This window comes from Nipponia nippon, unplaced genomic scaffold, assembly GCF_047370975.1.
Source record: "Nipponia nippon isolate SJK-2023a ecotype South Korea unplaced genomic scaffold, ASM4737097v1 scaffold_1, whole genome shotgun sequence".
NCBI classification, from domain to species: Eukaryota; Metazoa; Chordata; class Aves; order Pelecaniformes; family Threskiornithidae; genus Nipponia; species Nipponia nippon.
In genome coordinates this window covers 93,587,642-93,611,510 of record NW_028262290.1, presented here as the reverse complement: position 1 = coordinate 93,611,510, position 23,869 = coordinate 93,587,642, and the positions used below count along the sequence as shown (strand labels likewise).

At 37.6% G+C, this 23,869-nt stretch overlaps 1 protein-coding gene across 2 annotated transcripts in view; it reads right to left on the bottom strand.

Annotated features, from left to right (window-relative positions):
• The window catches only part of CDYL (chromodomain Y like), a 107,131-nt gene that overhangs the window by 48,182 nt on the left and 35,080 nt on the right, over nt 1–23,869 (bottom strand). For both annotated transcript variants that reach the window (XM_087762664.1, XM_087762671.1), the window contains exon 2: nt 10,307–10,973. In XM_087762664.1, coding sequence (XP_087618790.1) covers nt 10,307–10,973 — 667 coding nt within the window. The remainder of the gene's footprint in view (nt 1–10,306; nt 10,974–23,869) is intronic.

Sequence of the window (23,869 nt, the reverse complement as noted above, 5' to 3'; positions counted from 1 at the left end):
GACACAAAGAAACAAGAAAACAAAATGTCTCACTAGCTTTCAATAATGGTAATCAAAGATGTAACTTGTGTTTTGTATAAACTTTTAAGTATTTAAAACAGGTTTTCAAGCTAATTGCCTACACATGCCCAGAAAGTAAAAATAGATGATTCTCTAAACTCAAGAACGCAGAATAATCTGTCATGCTTTGTATTCAGAAGTTAAAACAGAAAATCACAAAACACACAGTAAATTGTTTGAAATACCCATTATGACCATATGAAGTTTTCCTACTTCTACTAATATAAGAAAAAAACCCTATATTTGAATTCCCTGGTGAAAGGGTGTTGCCCTTGCACTGCCACAAATACATCTTCAGACAATCACCAACTTTAAGAGAAGCCCTAGCAGGATATTCTTTCCATATGCTGAAAATTATTTTAAAATTACCTATGTCAATAAAATGTTATGCCTGGTAAAATAAGAATTAGCTTTGCATTTACAACTGGTTTTCACTCATTCCTGTATTTCTCAAAAGTGCCCACTGAATTTGAAATCTGTCCAGAAAACCAAGGGATGAGGGGAGAATACAAGTAACAATGTAAATCTGTTTACACTGGAGGGGTTTGTGATCTGACTATCCCGAAACAAAAAAGGATGAATGAAAAATCAGTATTTTTTACTTAAAGCATCTAAATTTTGTGGTATGTTTTTTTCAAAATGATTGTTTTAGACAGTTCTCTAAGCATTTTTTAAAGGATGTCATATATGGATCTAGAGTAGAGAAAGGTGCTTCACAGTAAGGACCTCAGTAGGGAACCAGACCAGAGCCACCTTCTTACTGCTTTTCCAATGCCTATCCTAATATCCTAACAGGACAACGATTAGAATCTCTGAATGTCTGCACAGTATAAAAGTAATTTCATAAATAATAGAGGAGTGAGTTATTCCATAAATAATAATGGCTAACAATGCAGAAAGAGGTACAAAAATCCCTGAATTACAATTTCCAGGTATGTCAGAAAAAGTTTCCTTACTTCTAAAGCAAGAGAACTTACATTCTTGGTAAAACTATACCATTCCTATAAATACGGTTTATTCCCATTATCCTTATAAACGCCTACAATTCTTTTAAATGGTCATTACCTCTTTATCTCTTGAACTCAAATATGTTTTAGCAAGCAGTTCTCAGGACTAAATGGAAGCTATATCAAAAGCTATTATCTTTCTGTTGTGAATTTGACACCCTTTGATTTCTTTAGATGTCCCCTTGTCTTATTCAATTCCAGAATTGAAATTTCCAACTACATCAGTCATGATTTCATCGCGTCTATAATTTGTTTCTTCTGTAAAATAATCACGTGCAATCTTTTCAGCATTCCCTACAGATACATGATTTTTTATTATTTTATATCCTCTTTGTCCCTGTTGCACCAGCTTTCATCAATAGCTTGGCCTAGATTCTCGAACTGTGTATACACTGGAAGTCCACTCGGACACCTGTCACAGGGAGCTAGTCTGAGAAGGCAGCCAGCCAGTTTCTCCACTCCCTCTCATTCTAGCCCGTCGTAAAAACGATACAGCAATCAAAGTTGAAATCTGAAGGCCAGCAGTGCTAACGAATGGAAGACATTATGACAGCCAACACATATTATCTACAGATTCATTATATGCCAAGCTTGATTGAAGAGTATTGACAAATGGGTGTGACAAACAGAAAAACCTTGAGAGGTTCTTTAGTTTGATATTAGGCCAAGTCTTCTTGGAGTTACCCTCAGCAGTGTTTAGGTATTCCTGTCTGCATCCCGGGCTAAAAACTCTTGTTTAGGAGCCAGCAAGGAAAACAATCAGTTCAAGTTATCTTCCTGCTGTTCATCACTTTGCTTAGCCTCCCGCTTTAGATATGTCCCTCTGAAGTTTCTATTTTCTTATATCTTAAGGAATAAATAACTAAGTGTTTCTCTGCAAGTTTTGTACCTTTGCTGCTCACTGCAATTTTTTTTTTTTAAAGATCGCTAATAAATATAAATAAGCACAGATCCTATTACAGAATCTTACAACATCCCACTGTTAACCTTCTGACACAACTAAAATGAACCATTAAGCCTACTCTGTTTTCCATCTTCCCAGCCAGTTTCTTAGCAGCCTTTTGAAGCACAACTACTTACTTTAGTTGCTTCTTTCAAGGAGTATTTTCAAAGAAAATAAATGACAATCTGTACTATTTCATCCACTGTTTCACTGAGATGCTCAAAGAACTCTTAATACAATGGTGAGATGCTCTGTCTCCTCCTCTTCTTCCACGTTAAATCTTACAACTTCCTGGTTTTCAGATGTGTTCAAACATAGAATATTCTAGTTCAAAGCACTCATGCTTATGATTTGCCTTTGTTTCTTAAAGGCATCTAAAATATAATAAACTTTAAAGCATTTTAAATTAAAAATACTTACTAAATAAAACCAAAAGATTTTATGCATTCTGAGATTGCAAAATTAAGAAACCACTTACTAGAGCAGAATTAACTCTTTGATAATTTGTGGCCTAATGCATTTTAGTGCATGCTGTTAAACACGTTTACAGTGTAAATGGTATGTACAGCAGATAATTTAGATATTTTTGTTGATTTGAGAAATTGCATACAGCATCACAAATGTACAACTTCTGTATTTACTTTCTTTTAAATAAAAGAATAGTACTTTGCTGTATTATTATCAATAACTCACAGCAGCAGTTTTAGATCATGATACGCCAGTTTGAGTGCTGCAACTTCTCTGGCTTGGTCAGAAGTACAGCTATCCCAGGGCAATATAGGATCTGGCTATTTCATTAGATCTCATTATAAAAAAAGATATTTTTGTGATCACCTGTAACATGCAAAGCTGTTCCCAGCTGTTATCCAAGCAGCTAGCTTTAAAAAAAAATTTTTTTTAAATCTCAGGTTTGCATCTCCTTGAATCTAACAATTTTCTCTCTTTCACAAGCATTGATGGAAAAAACCTGTAACAGTTTATTTACTAATTCTTTCTATGATATTTTATCCCCCCTGTAACAGCCTCCCTATGAGGATGTTTTCTTGACTGAAGATTTAACTGTACTCTCATCATCTCCCTTTTTTATTTTCAGTAGATAATGTGATCTAGGCAAATCTTCCCTGAACCACATTATGATTGTTTTGGTCCGTTTTTTATAGATTTTATATCAACCTATTAAGATTAATCTTTTCAAGAGAACACAGATTCATAATGCAGTTTCCTTAGCAAACATGCATTACATCCGCTTCACAGCCTTAACAGAGATGGCAGATGTAACTTTTTTAGAAATTGAAACAGCAAGAGACAAAAAAAGTTGCTGGTTACTCTGCCAGGCACAACTGCAAAAGGCACTGCATGACAATTTCTGATTGTGCTTCACATTTCTGCTATATTATCAAAAGCTGTTCTGAAGTTCTACAATTTTGACAATGGTGGAAGAAAAAAAAATCTAGCTCAACACTTTTGTTCTATCATTCAGTCTGATCTTCACCACATTTTCTCGGCACAGACGCATGCAAAGTAGGTTGAAAGCGAGCCTTGTAAACAGAGCCTTTGCTTCATTGTGCTGCATCTTTCCTAAGTTTTGACACAGCAGGTATGACAAACGTGTCCTCAGAAATTACTTTTGTCTCATATTGGTACAAGTACTGTAGGAGGATGTAATGGCTGCGTAGTCAAGAAAGATTTAGACTCCAGATCCTCAGTCCATCTAAACTGATGCAACATCAGAAGAACTGCACAGCTAAGAGCTTTATGTTTACCAGTGGGCCTGCAGGTGTAATACAAATTTCAGTGAAAATAACAGGAGTTTTTCTGTCAACTTAAGTTGAAGATTTTATGTCCAATTTTTTTTTTAAATACATTATACCCAGAGTTCCCATTAAAGGTTTTTCGGGGACAGAATTAACATACGGAAAAAGCATGTCTCTGTCTCCCTCCCCAGGGACACATCCTCTCCCTCATTGTCACTTCCAGAAGGCTGATAAAAATAAACCTGTCCTTAAAGGAGCAGTTGGTTAGGCCATATTACAGCCTGGGGCTGGGGAAGTGGGGGAAAGGAATGGGACCACTCTTTTCGAAGTAGCCACCTTCTACACCAGCTTAGCTGCATCAAAAGTCTACACCAATGTAGCATCCAACTGAGACATCCCTGTTCTAAGTGGAGGAGGATGGCAGAAGGCAGAAAAAGCAAGAAAACGGTCACTTATGCCTTACGTCCTCAGGAAAACAGCCTTAAAACTCAAGCAAACCCCGCACTTAAATCCTGATATATTATTATGATAATCTATTGACATATACCAATATGGCCCTGAAGATGAGAGATTTTCACAAGAAGCTCTCAATCCTGGAGCACCACATAAAGTGACAATAATCTGTACCAGAAATTGCACAAGCAACGGGAGACAAAAACCAGAACAGTATGGGATAACAGATCAATTTTCCATATAATACAGACCATCCAGTCTACCATATTACTTAACACTTTTGCATTTATATTAAGTCAGAAAATATAGATAAACAAGAAATTGGCAACAATTCAGAATATTATTTTACTTAAGAGTAAAGAAGCTGAAGAACTTGAAAATGACTTAACAGTAATACAGATGGAAAATGTTGCAATACAGTATGAAAGGGAAGTAATAATGTGAACTCTTAAAGAATAGAATCTAAATGAAATGCAACTTCCAAAGAAAAAAAACCCTAAAGGTGTCTTTAAGGTTGATTAAATGAAAACTGTTTTACCCTTTACTCTTAGTGATTTGCTAAATGCATACACCATAGAAAAGATACAAAACTACACACTGCTGCATTTGACAAGAAAGTTTAACCAGTAATTTCAGAAGTTAGGCAGGCTTTACAAGAGACTTTAACCCATTTCATAGGCTTTTGTTTGCACTAATAAAATACTTGGTTCCTTTCCAGATCACTCAGGAGAGATCAAGCCGCCATCCAAGTGCAATGTACAAACACACTGATAAAGGAAGTTCCTGTCTTAGGGCTTTTTTTGGAATCACATTTTACTACTTAACCAAAACAACAACAAACAAAAGGAGGGCTCGAAGTTGCTTCTGTCCTTCCAGTATGTCAAAAAGAAATCTGACAAACTGTAACACATCACCCCACTTTCCTTTAGTTGTACTGTCCGCTCTAATTCACACAGCAATGAGCTGCTGCAACTCTCCTCTCGCTTTTTGAGAGGGTTATATGCACCGCTTGTGCTCTGCCTGGGCAATTAACACCCAACACACCTTTGTCAACTGCTACGCTCTTCCCAGGGGGCTCTGGAGGGTGGCCTAATGAGCTGCGCTGGTGACTGGACTGTTCCTCACGTAATGCGCAACACCCGGGCACATACAGGGAGAGGGAAGAAAGTAACTGGGGGAATTTGGGAGGGAACTGGGTGAGCTCCCTTCACCCTAAGGAACGGGGAGCAGCTGAACTCCTTCCAGCTCAGCTTGGCATTGTATTGAGAATGTATGTTTCTCCCCAGTGCCAGTTGCCTCCGTAAGCACTTCTATGCTTGCTTGTTTCGTGTTGAGACTAAAGCTATCAGAGACTTAAGCAAACAACAGATGCTATTTTCCTTGGGCGTTGGAGTGGATTTTTGGTTTTCTGAATCTGTGGATTTTAATCCCATAAACTGCTTTGCGTAAGGGAGAGAACAGGTAACAAACAGAACTTAAGCTCAATCATTTTTCCCCTGATGCCTGGCTTTTCTTTTGGTGCTAATACCATTATTTTGAGATAAAACCAGCACCATTCTCCAACTGAAAAATCAGCAGACATCCTTGTTCCTTGTAGGGTGATGCACTGCAATCACCTTTGTCTTGTCAGACAGCCTACTGCTCCTGCAAGTTATTCATCTGAACTAATAGGTGCAAGGAGGGAGATGCTACTGCCACCCCGCACACTGGTGGTGCTTGTCTGTCTAACAAGGGATGTAATTCACTGCATTTCTTGTATTTCTCCTCTTCCCACATGCCAGCCACCAGCCTGCCTTATTCTCATTATAACAACGTATGCAGCTAGATGTGCTTTTCTTGCCCATTTTATACTTTGAGCTTTGCATGCCTTTCTGCCCAAAACGTCCCTTCTTGTGGCATTTATTCTCAATTACATCCACATGTTGGACATTGTTAGCTGAATAAAAACTGTAGAAACTATAGGGTGACCCAATAAAAAAAAAATACAGCAAGGCAACTAGAATTTGCCAAGCAATGGTATTCACCTGGTTTATGGTTAACTTTTGCAGAAGGTGAACCATCAATCTAGTCTTGTAGTCCTTTCTAAAATTGCAAGACAACTCTCTAGCCTTGTGTGACTGACAGATTAATTCCCTTTACAGTTTTACTTCTTGTGTACTCTATTAAAAAGAACTTCCCTGAATATTATGAGTGTAGTATGCCTAAAGCATTTGCGATAAAATTTCAAAGCTATTTTTTTATTCAATTTTGATGAAGGAAGCTTTCAAAAACTTTAAAGGTATCGGAACCTATTGTTAGACATAAGGCCACTTTTTGTCTTGGCTCATTTTGAGTAATATCCATTGCTTGTAGGTGCCGTTAACACCTTTTCCACAACATTTCTGTTCTTTGGTGGTGTTTTTCTGTTTCATTCATCTATTTAAGGATCGCTTCTATTAACTTTTAGTAACAGCTGATGATCACCACGTATTTCAAAAAACCAGAACCACCGCAATGTTCATTCAGTGACCGATTTCCACTTCTTCCATATATCACCCTTCTTAGACTTGTATGTAGTATATTACTCCATTGAGTGTGTTCTCAAGGGCCAGCCTTTAAAATATGAACATTCAATACAATGATTTTCTTTGTTAAAAAATATACTTTGGACAGCAGCTAGATTTTAGTGTGCAGAAACCACCAACTCCCAGAGCAACATTACTGTTATTTTATTCCCCCTGTACCCCTGCATATTTGTATAAATATTTGCTGGTTGCCTTTTCTGAGACTGTAGGAACTCTGGAGCAAGAACTGCATCATGGCAGTTTGTGTCATGAAAAGCACAACTAAGCGCTACAATAATACTAACATTTCCTAGCAATTGCAGTCATGGGATTTTCCTATGCATACAAGGTTTTTTTTCCTGATGTGTACTCTTATTATAAAAATGAAATTTAGAAAAAAAAAATCAAGACTGGGGAAAACAAACAAAGAACAGACTAAACGCTGAAGAGTTTCATTATCCTCAACTAGGACTAAAAAACCAACACGAGTCACACGATTCAAAAGCAGTCAGCAATAATCTCAAAATTAGGAACACTGTTCTCATATCAAAATTGTAAATAATTTTTCCAATATTACTTAAAAAAATCAAATTCTAAATCCGCTTTAATGAAAAAAGTTGTCAAAAAAGTTTTTGAAATGTAATATGTATTTTTCTGGAATCTTTCAAAATTATACTTTCCAATTAGTGGTTTCTGTTTTGACTAACTGGGTTTTTCCAACAAAAATGTTTTGATAAAAAATTCCTAAAGTAAAAAGTTATTTTTCAAACCATGCTTTTGTCTTCCTGACAGCATCCTCCATGTGGAAGTAGGAACTCTTAAAATTAACAGAAGGTGTATGTGGAGGAGGTGGGAAGTTTGGAAATAATGCTTCAAATGCCAGATCTATCATCTGTATTATTAATATGTCAGATCTGGTGCATATGAAGAGCCAGCAATGAGGGTACGAATTTGATGGCATTTCTGTACAATGATAGCTCTCATGATGTATGATTCCCGAGGTGGTGTTGAAAATGTGATGAGGTGTCCATTTAAGACAGAAGGAATGTCCTGAGTAAGGAGCGAAACAGGATCCAGGACCGTAACAACACCATGCAGGGGAGGGAGGGAAGCAAGCATCGATTTACAACATTTTAATGAATAGCAGTGTGAAGTTAAAAATAAAAACAGCAAGGAGAAGAGCACAGCTTTAATGAAGAGACAGAGAATGTGTCAGCTCAGGAAGCTCCAAGGCCAGGCTAGCTCTAGGAGACAGGGCTGCCTCTCTTGGCTTCTCTCTAAATAAAGGTCCGCTCTGGCCATGCAGAACAGATGAGCTGGAGCCTCGGCTTCTGTGAGAAAGATATCTGTCCAAGAAATCTTAAGAAGCTAGGAAAAGTGACTGATATCAGATATAGATGCAAAGTATTTTTCTTTTGCAGCTTTGTTTCCAAGTTTTATAATCCAAGAACTACTGTGTGATTTGGATGTTACCCCCAAAAATGTTATAGATGAGTGTAACTGCCTGCAAAGCCATAATAAATTTGGATATTTAGCATCCGTTTCCCAGCAGACTGCACAGCTCAGCTTGGGGATTGGCAGTGGTGTATCAGGACAAAGAAGGAAAGCCTCAGTTAGCGTACTTGAACTAATATCTCTCCAGCAGCAGATAGAAGGTGCAAATATATTGTGTAGTTTTGGGCAACCAAAGACTATCTCTTTGGCTCTCCTTTTTCTGATCTACAGCTTAAGATCTCGTGAAAACCTAAGGGTGAGAAAAAGTCTGATATTGTCATCACCCCTACAGTCAGACGATAGCTTTCAATGTTAGTTGCCCAGACAAATGCCTAAGAAGAGCTGAAGGAGGTGGTGGCAGTTGAGGGAATTGCAACATCTCAGTGAAAGAGATAAATGCACCTCAGCTAATATTTTATGTGTCGCTACCATTCCTGGGCAGGTCTTTCCACTTTCACTTGATGCCCTGTAACTGGGCCCTGGATGTACCACTATTACCAGAGTGAAAGGTTGGTGGGAATGATTTAATCATTTGTGGCTGCTGATCTACCCAAGTAAGGCTTTTGTGTCCTGATTTTTTTTCTGAATGCCATGAGGCAAAAAACAGGACACTGATGGCAGCGCTTATCAATCACTTCACCAGGAACATAACATACTCTAAAACGCATATTAATTATCACAAAACCATCACACACGCAAACACACTCCTCTACCTCACCTACTCAGAAAACTCACGTACTGGCATCTCTTGCATTTTCCCCTCCAGCTTTGTTTACATCCTCTGAGATTTGCATTCCTTCTTTAGCCCATGCAAAGGAAGAGATATTCCTGGCATCTGTGTGTGCATTACCATGGTTACCTAGTTCATCTGCAGCAAAATGGGTTGGTCCATGACCTGACACCGCAGCTCCAGGAGCGTGTTCCTCCCTTGTCCACCGCTTTGCAACCTCTCTCACCACAGCTGTTTTTTCAGATAATCTGAATGCAAGCAGCAGTGGGGAATCCAACAAACTCTCCTAAAGTCTTCAACATGGGGTTTTTTTTGCCTATATAGCTTGTCTCTAAGTGTGTTTTTTGGCAGTCCCAGTCCTTGGTTTTCAAGCAATTTTTCCAGCAGGCCGTCATCAATAGCATACCTGCAGATTTTACCCGCTGCATTTTATTTGAGGATGCAGTATTACACTTGAAAATTTAGCCTCAAAGGCATGCTTATGAGAACACTTGGGACTACACAACAACCTGGGTCTGTCAGGGAAGAACAAAAGTTTAGGGCGCAAGAATAAGGACTGTGAAGTCTTAAATGAGGGTCTCAGCTGGGGGGGGTGGGAACAGCTAGCTTCCTCTCACGAAAGCAGTTTGGGTTTCATTGGTGTCTCAAATTTTACAGTACAAGTTGAAGAAACTGTCATCTACTGAGATATTAGCAAACCAGGCATCAAACCTAAAAAAGCTCTTAATATCAAATGAGGTATAAACAACAAAATATTGATAAAATATAATGAAGACAGAATTCAATCCAGGCAGAAGGCATATGTATCTCCACAACTGGCTCAAATTTTCACTGAAACAAAACTGATCACCTTTGGTTTTTAAGCAAGTCATTGTCACAGTTTTTTTTCCAGGCAATATTAATAACAAAACAGATATTTATACTGTTACGAAGAATCCCTGTTCACATCATTCTTCTATTCCCATAATTTATGTTTCTAATATTCATAACAAATTTGACCTATTTAAAGAAACTTAAATCAATGATGTAATCTCTGGAAGTGGTACACGGAATATGTGTACCACACAATGTCAAAGCAAACAGAGATGCATCTTATGGTGATTCTGAAAACACAAATACCATTGAATGTCTGCGAGGAAAGCAAAAGCTGGCAAAATTCGAAATGGCTTTGTAATCATATAGTTATGTAAAATAAAGTTGTGAGTTCTCCAGACTTGATTTAACATGGCTGAAACAGAGTGGGTAATTTGTTGGCATCTGAACAGCAAAAAAGATCAGTCAAATGAAAAATGTACACAAAAATGACCGACTCGTACACGTACCTTTTCCATTTATTGTTAATGCTGATGCAATTGTGGCTGGTACTGGCACTGGCAATTGTGGCACTAATGGATGTATCCTTGGTCGGCTCCCCATCCTAGCACGCTCTGCACCAGGTCCTAATAAAGCTCCCACTGGTTTTTCTGCTGCTACTTCTGGTGCTACAGAGTCTTCTTGATCCTGCTCTATATGGTCCATTTTATCTGGGCTTTCGTTCTGGAAGCCATCAACTGATGTCCGGCTCTTAATTGGGCTTTTGGGCACTAGGATTTTAATACCTGATTTTGCAAGGTCCATATTTTTCCTCCCAGAGAGAGATGGCGAATTGTTTTTCCGGAACTTCTGAGTGGCAGAAAAGAGTTGATTATTTTTTGACTCATGGTCTTTACCCATAACTAAAGATTTAGTGGATGTCTTTGAAAAAGAACTATTGGTAGATCTAGAAATTTGTTTTCTGGCATTATTTGGAGAGGTCCTGTTTGTCCTGGTTAATGTGCTTTCTTTCTGCTTTTCATTGTGGCGTCTGTTAAATTCATGTATATATTCCTCACAATTAACAAGGTGCTGTTCTGGCTCCCAAGTATCATCTTCACTGTCGTATCCTTTCCATCGCACCAAATACTCTGTTTTTCCCTTCTTGTTTTTCCTCTTGTCAACAATTCTCTCTACCTGTTAAAAAGGAAAATGAAACATTAGACACAGACAGATATACAACTCAAGTGAGCAACCTCCATGCAAATAACTTGTGAAGTGCAGATAGATTTAAAAATACTCTTGTAGTTGTGTAATTCTGTATTGTAGCTACGTAGCTTACAGTCTTTCACTGCTGACTGGAAACTCCTGTCTTTAAACTTCAGATTGTTACTTCAATCTCATAAAAGATGTTTTAAAATACCAAAGTTGTTCTTCATAAAGTATTTTGCATGCACAAGAACCTGAATATGACATATTACAGTTGACTTCAACGTGGATAGGATTTCCCTCTCTGAATATAGAGGTCATGTTTAAATATGCTGTATAAACACAGTGTGTTTACCTTACAAAACTTATCAATTTGATATTGTTTGAATAATTTGCTTGCTTAGCATAAGGCATATGTGAGAATCTCTTACTTACAGTGAGCTATCCTTTAGTTACCAGAGACAATATGGTACAGCTCAGAAACTGGGGCAAATACAGGAGATTTTTTTTTTAGAGGCTGTTCTTCTTGTGAAAACAGAGGACTTGTTTTGGCCAGAGTCTTTGATACACATAGTTGAACAAATTACCATGCCTCACTTATCTGCAAATAGAGATGATATTTATGTCACAAGTATTAACATGCACATGGTACAACTGCACGTGGGACCCACAGGCTAGAGGAATTCAGGCACCGGGGTAAAGCAGACAGGGCAGACAGCAGCAGCTGCAGGGACAGAGGCTCGTGCCTCGTACCAAAACTCATGCCACTCATGCTAGTCCTGCAGAAAGGGAACTCTTTCACAGAAAAAGAGACGTAACTGCAAGGCTAGTCTCGGGATTTCCCCTTTTTATTTCATTTTTCCTACCCAGGCTGCTCCTTCTGGTAAATCCTCTAGCCCACTTCATTTCAATTATGGGACCAATACAGTTTTCTTCCACATCTTTATCTTCCTTTTCGTTCTTTTTAAGAAAAAAAAGGTGGGGGCGAGGGGGCGGGGGGAGGTGGGAATGGGGTGGGACTACCACTTATTTACTAGCCCTAGTGCTTAGCCCCTCATGAATGAGGACCACACATGTAAGCTAAGATCACACATACCTAGGAGAATCTCTGAAGACCAGTACCATTTACTGGAGTGGCATTTAACCGAATGGAACATCGACAGAACAGTTTGGAAGGACGGAAGGAGAATACAGGTATGTCTGTCATTATCAAATCATGTGATTGTTGATAACAGATGCACTTAAGAGCGCACCTCAGGTTTATATGTGGCACATTATTATAATGTACTGCCTGGTTTTCAACAGTGAGGTTAAATGATTACTATCCTTATAATCTCAGCAGCAACTAGCCATCCTAGAACTTACATGCGACACCCTGCAGGTGTTGTACTGTGCTGTCCTGTCATTAGGATGTTACATAGCTCTGTTTGCATAGGTCTTAAAAAAAAACAAAACAAAACAAAAAAATGCAAAACAACAACACACAAATAAAAACCAAACACAAACTGTCAGACTAACTCCACCCTTACCTTGTTACTCAGTTGTACAATTCAATACATTTTATAGAGAGTAATGCAATATAAATTGTCCAAATATTATTTAAAATGTTAAAGTACATTAAAACTATTTTTGTTCTGGTTATTTCACTTTTTAGTAAAGTTATTGGACTTAAAAAACCATACAGCTAGAAAAATGAAACTACTATTTTTCCATGAGACTATATTTAAGAATATCTTAACAAAAATGCTACCCCAAATAAGAAAGTCATTATGGAGAAATATGCCTTCAAAAATTTTTTAGTAGAGACTGAGTAAAAAGACCTTCAAGTATTAAGCCAGACATGTTAAATTAAAAAATAAAAACAAACTCATGAATCCAACTCGATATGACAAAAAAGCAGTTACTGCAATAGTCTTGCTTATCCTCTCTCCCTCTCTCAACCTTCTAAAACAGATTTTGAAAATACGATTCTTGGAGAAAGATCTCTACTACTAGGAAGGTATTTCTATTTTCTAGCAGGAAATCTTCGTAACAAACAGCATCGATTGCTGGGCACAAAATTCTACTGACGTCTTTAAATACTGAAAGGCACCCATTAAGGACATGCCCTTTTCAAGCAGGAAGCCATCACTCTCATCCAAAAAAACAGATACCTTGCAGAGATAACAGATGAACTCTAGAACAGGAGACGCAAAAATCCATTCCTAACTTGATGATTTATAGAGCAAACAGAAATGCATAAAGAAAACTGTTATATTTAGCTGTATTGTCCAAGACTGCAACAAAACCTACTTTGATGCTGCTCTTTTTGATTAAAAGGAGATTATTTCTATTTTATTTGCTACACAAAAATTATAGCAATTAACCTGTGATACACAATTTATCATATGGCTTCAGAGCTTTAGTGAGGGACTTTTTGGATTGCCTCAGCTTGTTTAGTCTAACTCCCCTAGGACCACTTGAAAAACTGCTCAGGAATATTCTGCCTCAATACTTTTGCTGGTGATAACGGCTACGTAAGCGTTCCTCAGACAGATTTGGGAAGAGGAAACTGGAATGCTTCCACAACGCACACAGGGTTTGAGTATAGAACAGGAATAGGAATATCCATCCTGAACTAGTGGCTTACTTAAACTCTTTCATGGCAAAACCAGAGACTACAAACTTGTACTTCTCCTCTTTTCCTACTGAAAAAGAAAGCTTGTCCAAGTCATCCATTTCTACTTTGGTATACAGTGGAGACATAACATGAAATACAATGCAAGACACCTCAGAGTCTTATGTTAGAAGATGCTAACGACTTACATCCAAATATTAAAGTGGAAAAAAAAAAAGAAAAAAAAAAAGAATATAACTGGGTGGGGAAAAAGCCTACGTTCCTACTTCCTGACACTTCAGTTATGGTGCGGTTTGATGATGCAGCTAACCTGTCGGAACAGCTAGGGAACAGCCAGACAGGCAGTGCTGCTTCGACCCCGGCTATTGTGGCCCTGGAGCTGAGCGGCTGCTTTTCTGATCTTATGCCGAGTGAGTTCAGAGAGTTACAGACTGGCAGAGAGCCTCTAGGCACCAGGGGAAGAGCAAGACCACATCCTTTGCCATAGTCACGCCAGAAATGCTGGCGACAACTTGTTCGTGCCAACTACCATTTCTACAGTGTCCAATGCCTTCTGCCATAGGGTAATATTTATTTTTAGTAATTAAAAAGTTCGGTACTGCCAGGATTTGCCGCTAATGGTTAGTTTTCAGGCGTTGTAGAAGAGTCAAAACAAAATGGAGACTTATATAAAAAGGAAAGATAAAACAAATGTGAGGGAGAGTTATCAGGCAAACTATCTGGGTGGCAAAAGATAACATCTCCCAGTTTATTTTAGCATGCTAAGTTATCACTTTCCCCACGTGGGGTACTGATCAATGACACTCAAAAACTCAGCCAGCAGAAAAACTGACAGAAAAACAAAACACTGCTCAGAGGTATAATCCAACACTGGAGTGCCCAAATTATAATCCCACCCACCATAATTATACCTGAGATTTCCTGTCTGTAAAATGGTAAATTGCCCTTCCCTCCATGAATGTGGTGAGAATCGGTTCCCGTTTGCTTTCTCTCCCTGAGGAAGCAGATACATTTGATTTTAATTGCTTTTATTAGCAAAATATACCACACTTAGACTGTTTCAAAAAATGGACAAGAACAAGAGAAGGATGCAGGCCAAACTGCTGTTTGGCTACAGCTGCGCCAGGTGACAACAGCAATGCTGCAACCGCTCCTCCCTGTCCTGTGCTCAGAGACAACAGCTCCTTCCCATCTGTCAGCACAACTTCTTCTGTAATTATTCCCTAATGTAGTTCTGTCAAAGTGACCTGGTTTAGATATTAAGAATACCTGAGCTAATGTAGGCATCCTGAAATAACTGGTTTGGAGAGCAGCCACAAATGCGGTATTTTCTGACACATCTAAGAGGACTGCAGCTTTCAGCAGAGGACAACAAATACCTATGGGCAGGACAGGTATAATAACCTCTTCGTTCTGCTGCGGTCAGAAAAAGGACATGCAATCTTAACCCGCAATGAAAGATCTTTACTTCGGGTCAATAAAAGTAAGCATGAAATTCAAAAGGATGTCCAAAGCATTGTAATTTGGACACATTTGTAAACTCTATATAAGGCATACTCTGTATGTGTATGTGTGTATATATGTGTTATTTATATATATATACACACACACATAAAGATCATACTTTAACAGAAGATTTGAAGAGATTAAACTAAAGGTAGAGCTGTTGGGGGGGGCAACAAAAAAACAGAATGAGCAAAATAAACATATAAGTAGGCATGTAAATATTCAATGAGCGCTGCCTTGTTTATCATAAATCCATTTTCCATTCCCATCATGTTCCTCTCTGTACTCACATTCATTTCAGGCTAAATTAATTTAAAGTTAACAGAACAGAATCTATTTGACTTTATCTGTTGTCTGTAAAATATAGAAGGCCGCCTTCTGTTAGCTGAAGGCTATGTTTACACTAGTATTTGGTTCAGAGCAATAGCGCAATTTAGAAGCAAATCCTTCTTCCCTCCACACTATTCCCACTTACTGTGCAATGGTTTTGTTCACAGACCAGTTTTGGTATACATGATGTGGATTCTTTATAGAGAAATATAAACTGGACATGGAAAGGTACCAATGCAATGGTGTTGTCGGTTGTGCTTCAACCCCTAAGGGAGCACACAGGTCCAAGCAAATAACAGCTCTGAACAGTTTCAACACACATTGTGGCATTGATATTTGATCCTGAAAGGCTCCACTAAATCTAGTCCAAAATAAAAGTGCTGCAAAGCAGAATATGTAGAGGTGGGGGCCACAGCACCAACTGCTTCACTCTACTGATTTTCTCCAACTGAGCCAAGTTACTACCATAGACATTCCCCAATTCAGAGACTGGAGCTAGAATAAATGCAAGTCTTGCACACATGCATGTGCTACATGTGAACTGTCACCCTTGGTTAAACTGGAAACTGTTCTATGTACAAATGGGACCTAAATGATCATCCATAAGCAATCAGCAATGTTTATGAATAACTGTATCCTCTATTTATTACAATCTTGCAGAGGTCAACGATAAACAGTATTCAGATATTTCTTATTGTAAATAAAATAAATTCAATCTACATTAAAAAATGCAACTAATATACAGCAGTATGCAACACATGAAAACGGTTAAGTGCCAAGTTTTGCTTAAAGTAAAAGGAGAAAGTAGTTTTGTGAAGACAGTTATTCAAAAACAAATACGATGAGGATGTCAAAATACACCTGAAGCTCTGCAAAATGTGCACTAAAATCTTCAATGTACGCATTTTATTAGCAAATACATAATTTCCAATAGTATGACTTAACACCAGTTTAGAGCATTGCTCACTGCAGTTAGCACCAGCAGGTAAATTTTATAAACAGCTTAACACGCATATGTTCAGAATAGCAAAACCATAGTATTCTAAGATTTAAATTCAAATAACATCATTAAAAAATTACACTAGGATACTGTATAAATCCTAGAGTTCATCTTCACTGCAGGTCCGTGTTACTCCATTCGCCTGAGAGCAAACGTAAGCCTGCTGCCACATGCTCCTGGAGCTGACTGATTTGATTAGCAGGACAGAGTGATTGGATTAACAGTCGATAAACTGTTGTAAACTGAGACGCTGCATCCTTATAGCATGACTGGCCAGAGCGTCTATACGGTACAGGACTCTCTGCCTACGGTGATGACTGTAATACATATATATTGTTCTGGAAACCAGAGCTGTACAAAATAAGTATGGATCAGATGTGGGTGGATTATTGCCTTTCTGTCAAATTAGCTACAGCAGATGATACAGCTTGCGTGTTACTTTTGTGACAGCTCTGGGATGAGGGATGATACCTGATCTGGCCCAAGGCCTGCCAATACAGAGTTCACCCACTCGACTGTCTTCTGGCAATTGGGACCAGCAGGACAAGTTCATACAAGATCATCGCTTTACAACCCGCAGCCACTCCCAGCCTCCTTTTGAGGAAGCAGCGTGTGCAGTGAAGTTGGAACACATTCGTGTCTATGAACAGGAGTCACATAAAGGGCTAATACACTTCCAGTGGTCCTTCATGCTAGCAGTGCAATAAAGAGAACTGCATATCTCAACCCTCCTTCCAAAAATTAAATAACCATGCTAAAACAAATATTAAGATTTCTCTCTCCCCCCAGCTTTATTTCAATCAAAGACTGTCCATTCTTTTAGGATTCCTGGACACAAGTCATGCAAGATCTAACTTTGTGGCTATCTGCAACATTCAATTAATATACTGGCCTGCAAGTCATAATTAAAGTTTTAATTCACCCTCTGTATAAATTTCTAATCAAGTTGCCTATAAAAAGACAATTGTCTCAGTCAAGCTTGTAATTTATGACTTATATCCTTCCATAGAAAGACAATAGACAAAATAATTTAATTACCACATTCTCATCAACACCAATGGTTGCAGGGAATCACAGACGTGGCATGTGCCAATCCTGGCTGCACAGCCACCTCCTGAAAAGGCACTTTAGGAAGTTTTATGCCCTGTACTTACACTCAACAAACTGAGCATCACTGTACCTGCAGCTCCTTTATGATCTATTGAAAAGTACAGTTTGCAATCAGAGAAAAAGATCTTAGAAAGCCTTTTCCATAGAGGACACCAAGGAAGCTGGTGGGGAAGGAGAGCCTGTGACATAGTCACTTTGCTTTGGAGAAATAACTTACTGGAGAAGCAGTTTGCCTGAGATTTACTTCCTCACAAGTCACCACTGATGACTGATGCTAAAATGTCAGCATCACAGATCTTTCCAGATACAATTTACATAGAAATAATCACAGCAAGTGGTTGTGCAAGTTACAGCCTACTGCAGAATTTATCAACTGCCTTACCCTAACTATAATTATCTAGCTACTGCAAAAATGGTTAGAAAATCTTACTCTCGTCAACTCACTTTTCGTAACAGTGCTAAACTTTGATTTACAAAGATATGAGAGTGTCTTATAAATTTTCTATTTTGCACAAAAGCAGAATGAAAATACATGAAAAGTTGTCAATATTTGTACCAATAGTGAATATAAAAAAATGCCTGCAACAATGTATTCTTACCAAACATGCACTGTTTTCCTCCTTTTGAAATAAGAACAAGTAACATCAAATCGGTTTATCTTCTTAAATGGAAATGGCCCTAATCAGAAGAAACTATTAGAAACTACTAGCATTTGATTTAAGATATGCATTCTGAATGGTCAAAGCTATTACATAAGTATTGCTGTGTTATTCTCATAAAGTTATCAAAATGTTTCTCATCACTAGTTACTAGAAGATCTCAGCATCACCCACACATAGAATTCCAAAGGAAATTCTTCACATCTTCAATTAATTTGTAAAATCTATATCCCAGGAAGCAAATCCTGGATTTTTTTTCCCAGGGGTAAATATGCCACCTGCACTTGTCAAATTCTGCTGCTGGTATAGTACAGTTCAGTAACAATGAAATACAGAAGTGTATTTCACTTTCTTTCAAATTTGACTGGAAGGACAGGTGAGAGTTCCTTTCTCTCTACACATTTGTCTTTATACCTAGCCATGAAAGGTGCAGGTCCCAAACTTGGTGCAACCAACACTATCCCAAAGAAAAAAATATAGAAAATTGAAATGTATATTTATTATTGGCAACTCTGGCAACATGAAAGACAAATCTTTCACCCAAAGATGATCATGTTTTGGGATGTGATAATTTGGGAAAACATAGTAATAAATTAAAGCTACCTCACAGTAAGAGCCTCAACAGCTTGACTATTATTTACTTAACGTATAAGGCCAACAGAAATCATCACTTTATCCTTCAGCTAGAATAATACAGAGCAGCAGATGAAGAATTCATCAACATTAAGCATCAAGACTACAGACTTTTCCTTTCAAAGCAGGAGAAACTGAACCTTTGACAGTGCTCAATTACAAAGACTCTATAAAGGCAAATGACTGATAAAGATTCAAAGTATTTTATTTAAAAAGAATATCTTAAGGAGAGAGCAGGTCACATCAAAACCTCACTCCAAATATGTTAGAGAACACTTTGTCATGGCTAAGCAAACTTCAGAAACAGGAACTGTAACAAGAAAGAAGAGCAAGAAAATCACAGGACAGATGAAGAGGGAACTTGGTATGCTGTATGTAATTTATCAAATACCACTTAATTCTACAATAAAACTTTTATCTACCAAAATCAAATGAGGCTTTTCAGCAGCCTACTGCTTGCAGAAGGGAATGACATGAGTCTGCTGCTGTAGATCTCTTGACCAAACCTCAGTAAGAAGGGACATTAGACCTCACATAAGCTCTTAGAATCTTATTCAGTAGCACTCTCGTTTCTTTTTTCTCTTAGGGGTCCTGAGGTGCTTGTCCTAAGTAAAGACAGTCACAACAGCTTTCTTCGGAATCACTGCATCCGAGAAGGCACAATATGCACTTATGGCGTCCTACCAGGCTCCTCTCACCCTTGCACCAAAAGCTTATTTCAGCAAGACATAAGTCAAGCTTCTGGATACAAGACCATGACTGCATTTTTGTTTTCAAATACAGAAAAACACACTAAACAGTTCCAGAGCATAGTTAACAACATTACTTACTGGCTCTTTCTGTATTCCTTACCTCAATTCCAACACATCCTAGAAGAACGTACTGTATGACCACAGGTCCCCAGTCGCTCTGCCTGCAATATGATTTTTCTCAATACTTGATCTAATCCCATCTAGAAAAGCTGGTCATATGGAAATTTCCCCTAATTAATCAACCTCAGTGCTGCACAGCTGCCTCTTAGTTCTGACATTCTGTTTCTCTATGGGATTTATTAGCAGATGAACTATTTTTCCAGTTGGAAAAAGGCATTTCTCTGTTTTAGGTCTCAAGCCCCTCCATCTCCCGAGCTTCTAGTCTGAACCTAAATTCTTGTTTCTTACTTAATACCACTACAGCTTCCATGACTCCACTCTCCCATTTTCTTTTGGAACTGGGCTGTGGGGTACAAATAAAGCTGTGGGATCACTGGTAACTCTGGTTGGCAAAGATTCTTCCAGCTTGCAAGGTTTTAAAGTTTATTTGTGAAAAAACAGAAGTTTTATAACATTCTTCCAGTGTATACCTTCCTAACAAAAAAAAAATTCAGAGTACATACAAGTAAGTTTGTGATCTTTGGCATATAAAAGCTGGGTAGCAGCAACTTCTCTATTGCATGATTAACAAGAATTTCTGAAGTAATATAGATATGAAAACCTTCTTCAGAAGAATCTTCTATTTGCTATCCTCTGGAACGAAGTAAGATAAGGAAAAATACACACAGTTTCCAGAATCAGGTAATAAAATTTAAAAAGTTATTTGTTACTCAAGACACTTCTTCTTGCCCATTATTTTTGTCCAGAAAACATTGACTCAAAATTGGCTGTAGCATGAAGTAGCCATTGCACTCTTGATAAAACACTTAAAAACTATGCCGTTTAAGGTTACAACACAGACGTTTATGAAACCTAAACTATTTGTTCTGCAGATTTTGCCAATGCTCTTTAAAGTCTGTGGAAAGCCAGAGCTTCTTCCTAAAAAGAACCATGGCTGAAATCTTCATTGAGGCAGAAATGGCATGGCATTATAACTTGTTAAAGTCCACCCGCAAGAACAAAGGAACCAAGAGTTACCTTCTACAAGCACAAACTTCCTTCTCTACTTGCATTCAAGTCTTTCCCTCTGCAGAGATGTCACATAAAATAATCTGGCAACTTTCTATTATTACTACAAAATTATTGTAAGTAAACTACCACATGCTCTTTTGCAGAGGAAGGACATATCTTCCTGTATTTTCCACCAGATACGGATACTGTATGGCTTTTGGTGCATCCTCACCCACTTGCTGTACTCCCTTCTAAGATAATACTTCATCTGTTTAAGAGAGTAGTTCCTGGAAAAGAAAAAAAATCATCTCTCATGCCATCTCCTTCAGTCTCAGTTGCTTTTTATTCTTTTTCCTGTGTTTGTCCCTGTCTGAATCTGATACTGCTATTTGCAGTGCTTTTCCTAATCCCACTTCATAGTTTGCTCTCCAAATAACGCCTTGAGGATTATTTTCCTCTTCATTTTATACTGTAATGGCATATTGAACCCTTACTCATTTCTCTGGTTTCAACACTGAAGTAATTTGTAGAATACCCTGCAAAATAACACTGCTTTTATTTTTTTAAAAAATTAAAAATCATTACGTTCACTTTAATCTATGCACCTGTTCGTGGTACAGTCACTGTTCACAAACAGGTTTTTTTATTATAGAGAAAGTGTTTTAAGTTAGACCCAAACCTTTCTTTTTGCCTTAGTTATGTGTACAATTTCACCGACGGATCTCAAATTATTATTTCTATACTGTATAGACTGTAGAGAACAAATGGCTGTCTTACCTCTTTGTTTATGAAACACACAAATTCACTAATGTGTGTGTGGAGAATCAAGACTTAAGCATGCAATACACTGGGATCTATTTTCCCTTTCACTATGTCTTTTCATATTTAAAGTCAGTTTAAATACGCAGTGTAAGCGTGAACACTTTTCTACTTAAGACCTGTTTTTCACATGTAACATTTTAGCATTATTCCCCTTTCTCCATTAAAAAAAACCTGATATCCAAACTAATGCTACAAAAAGAATGTAAAAAGTCTCACGTAAAATTATCTTCACATTGCATCATAAGCATTATTTATGGATTGCCTGCACTGAGAAACGGACATCACAGGCCAGTGTCAACACTGGGGAGTTACCCTTCCGAAATAGTTACTGCCTCCCGAAACGCCTTTCCTGCAGAAGTAATGCCGGTTGGTTTCTTTGCACAAAGTCCTCAAATTCAGGAAATGCTCAGGCAAGGTCTAGCATGTTGGTCTTCCAAACTTCTAGCCTTGGTAATCCCTGCCTACGTAAAATAGAAATAATATATTTAGAAGCAAGGTGCCAAATTCCAGGAATATTGCATTATACTTATTTTGTCATAGTACAGTTCAGTAACATTGAAATATAGAGGTGTATTTCACTTTCTTTCAAATTTGACTGGAAGGACAGGTGAGAGTTCCTTTTTCTCTACATGTCTTCATACCTAGCATTATTACTGCATACCTATACTGCATCCAAAGAATTTATGCTGCAAATTGCTTGCCACAAGTCCATCTGTTTCTAGAAATAGTCACATTTTTTGAAAATCTTTTGAATTCAGGATCTTCTTTAAAACCAGATAATATCCCTTTTTTCAGGTGCTGGTAATTAGTCTAGTCATCTGTTGGCAATGTCCAGTAACACCTGTAAATTCAAAATAGCTAGTGGTTAACTTGAGTATGTTTTAAAACATACCTTTAAAAAAGATGCTTGCATATTAAAGGTCTTTTGCGATAGTTTATGATAGTTTTTTTAATACTTTAGCACCATAAAGTACAATTAGCGCTACTCAGCACAGGATTTAGTCTTATCTCTACAGTTACTCAAAAATTAAACTAAAATAATTGATATTGTTACTGTTACAGTGGTGCTACAAAGAAGAGAACTGAATCTCCAAAACAAATGCACAAATTTAGATGCAATCCAAAGCACTAATGATTTTGTAAAGGGATTTCCTGGAAACTGTGTCCAAACTGCTGCACTTTGTCATGTAGTTCATGAGCCTGCATCTTCCACACCTTGCTACTTGAGTAACACAAAGGTTCAGCTTTTTCCTTGCTATTTTTATTATTACTACTCAGTCACCAAGATATCTATCACTGATTAATTTAGACTTTGATTTTAAGGCTATGCTTTTCATTATATTGAGTGAGATTAGTCATGCCATTAATGTGAGAAAGATTTTTTTAATCTTAAATCACACAAACCGTTAAGCATTAGGTAAAGTTAAATATCCTTTAATAATTCCTTCAACTCTTTTTTTTTCTTTCAAAAAGTGCTTTCCTCCTAAAACTTTCTGGGTTTTGTTGGGGGTTTGTTGTTGTTGGTTTTGGTTTTTTTTTAAAGGCATGTTAGTAATACATGTACTACATTTCTGGGGGAATGTAAGATTTATTTAGGTTTTTTTCCCCCTCAACAGACAAGGTCTTAAAAAAAACCCTTCCTTGTTCTCATAATTATAATCCATGACAACAAACACCTTTGTTTCATATTCTGTTGAATCTGGAACAACTTGGCTCTCCTACTGCGAAGGACATAGATGATTCCTTCCTTCTGCAGAAAGTAACAATGTTATGAATTAAACTGGTGAATGGATCTGCCTAAAAATAAATACATCCCAAAATGTTTTGGTTTTCAGCTGGTTTATTGTGTAATCATACGCTTATATGATGGAAGTGGGACAGAGCAGGAAAAAAAAAAAAGTAAGCAGAGATAGAGCAGTGGTGAGTTTTTCTGGAATAACGAGAATGTGGAATTATGGTGAAGACTGCTGCAGTTCGGCAGCAGCATGGTTTACATGGGTTTGTCATGAACACAAAGAAAATTTAACCCTCAACCTGAAAAAAAATCAGAGATGAGGAAGTTACCCAAAGGAATGCATTATTTTTGGAGATTACTTTAAAGCCTGAATACTGAATTTATACGCATTAAAATAATTACAAATTGTATATAAGTATTAAGGATAATTGCATAATCAAGGATTCTTAAAGACTAATTAATTACATTTCATAGAATACTGGAAACTGTATGAATTAAAACCTTCCAATTTCTTCCTTGCATATGTTTGTCTTTCACTCCTTGTTTTTGAAATGCCTTCAATTATACGAGGATGATTTCACAGTTTTGAAAAGTCCGTCTCCTTCAAAAG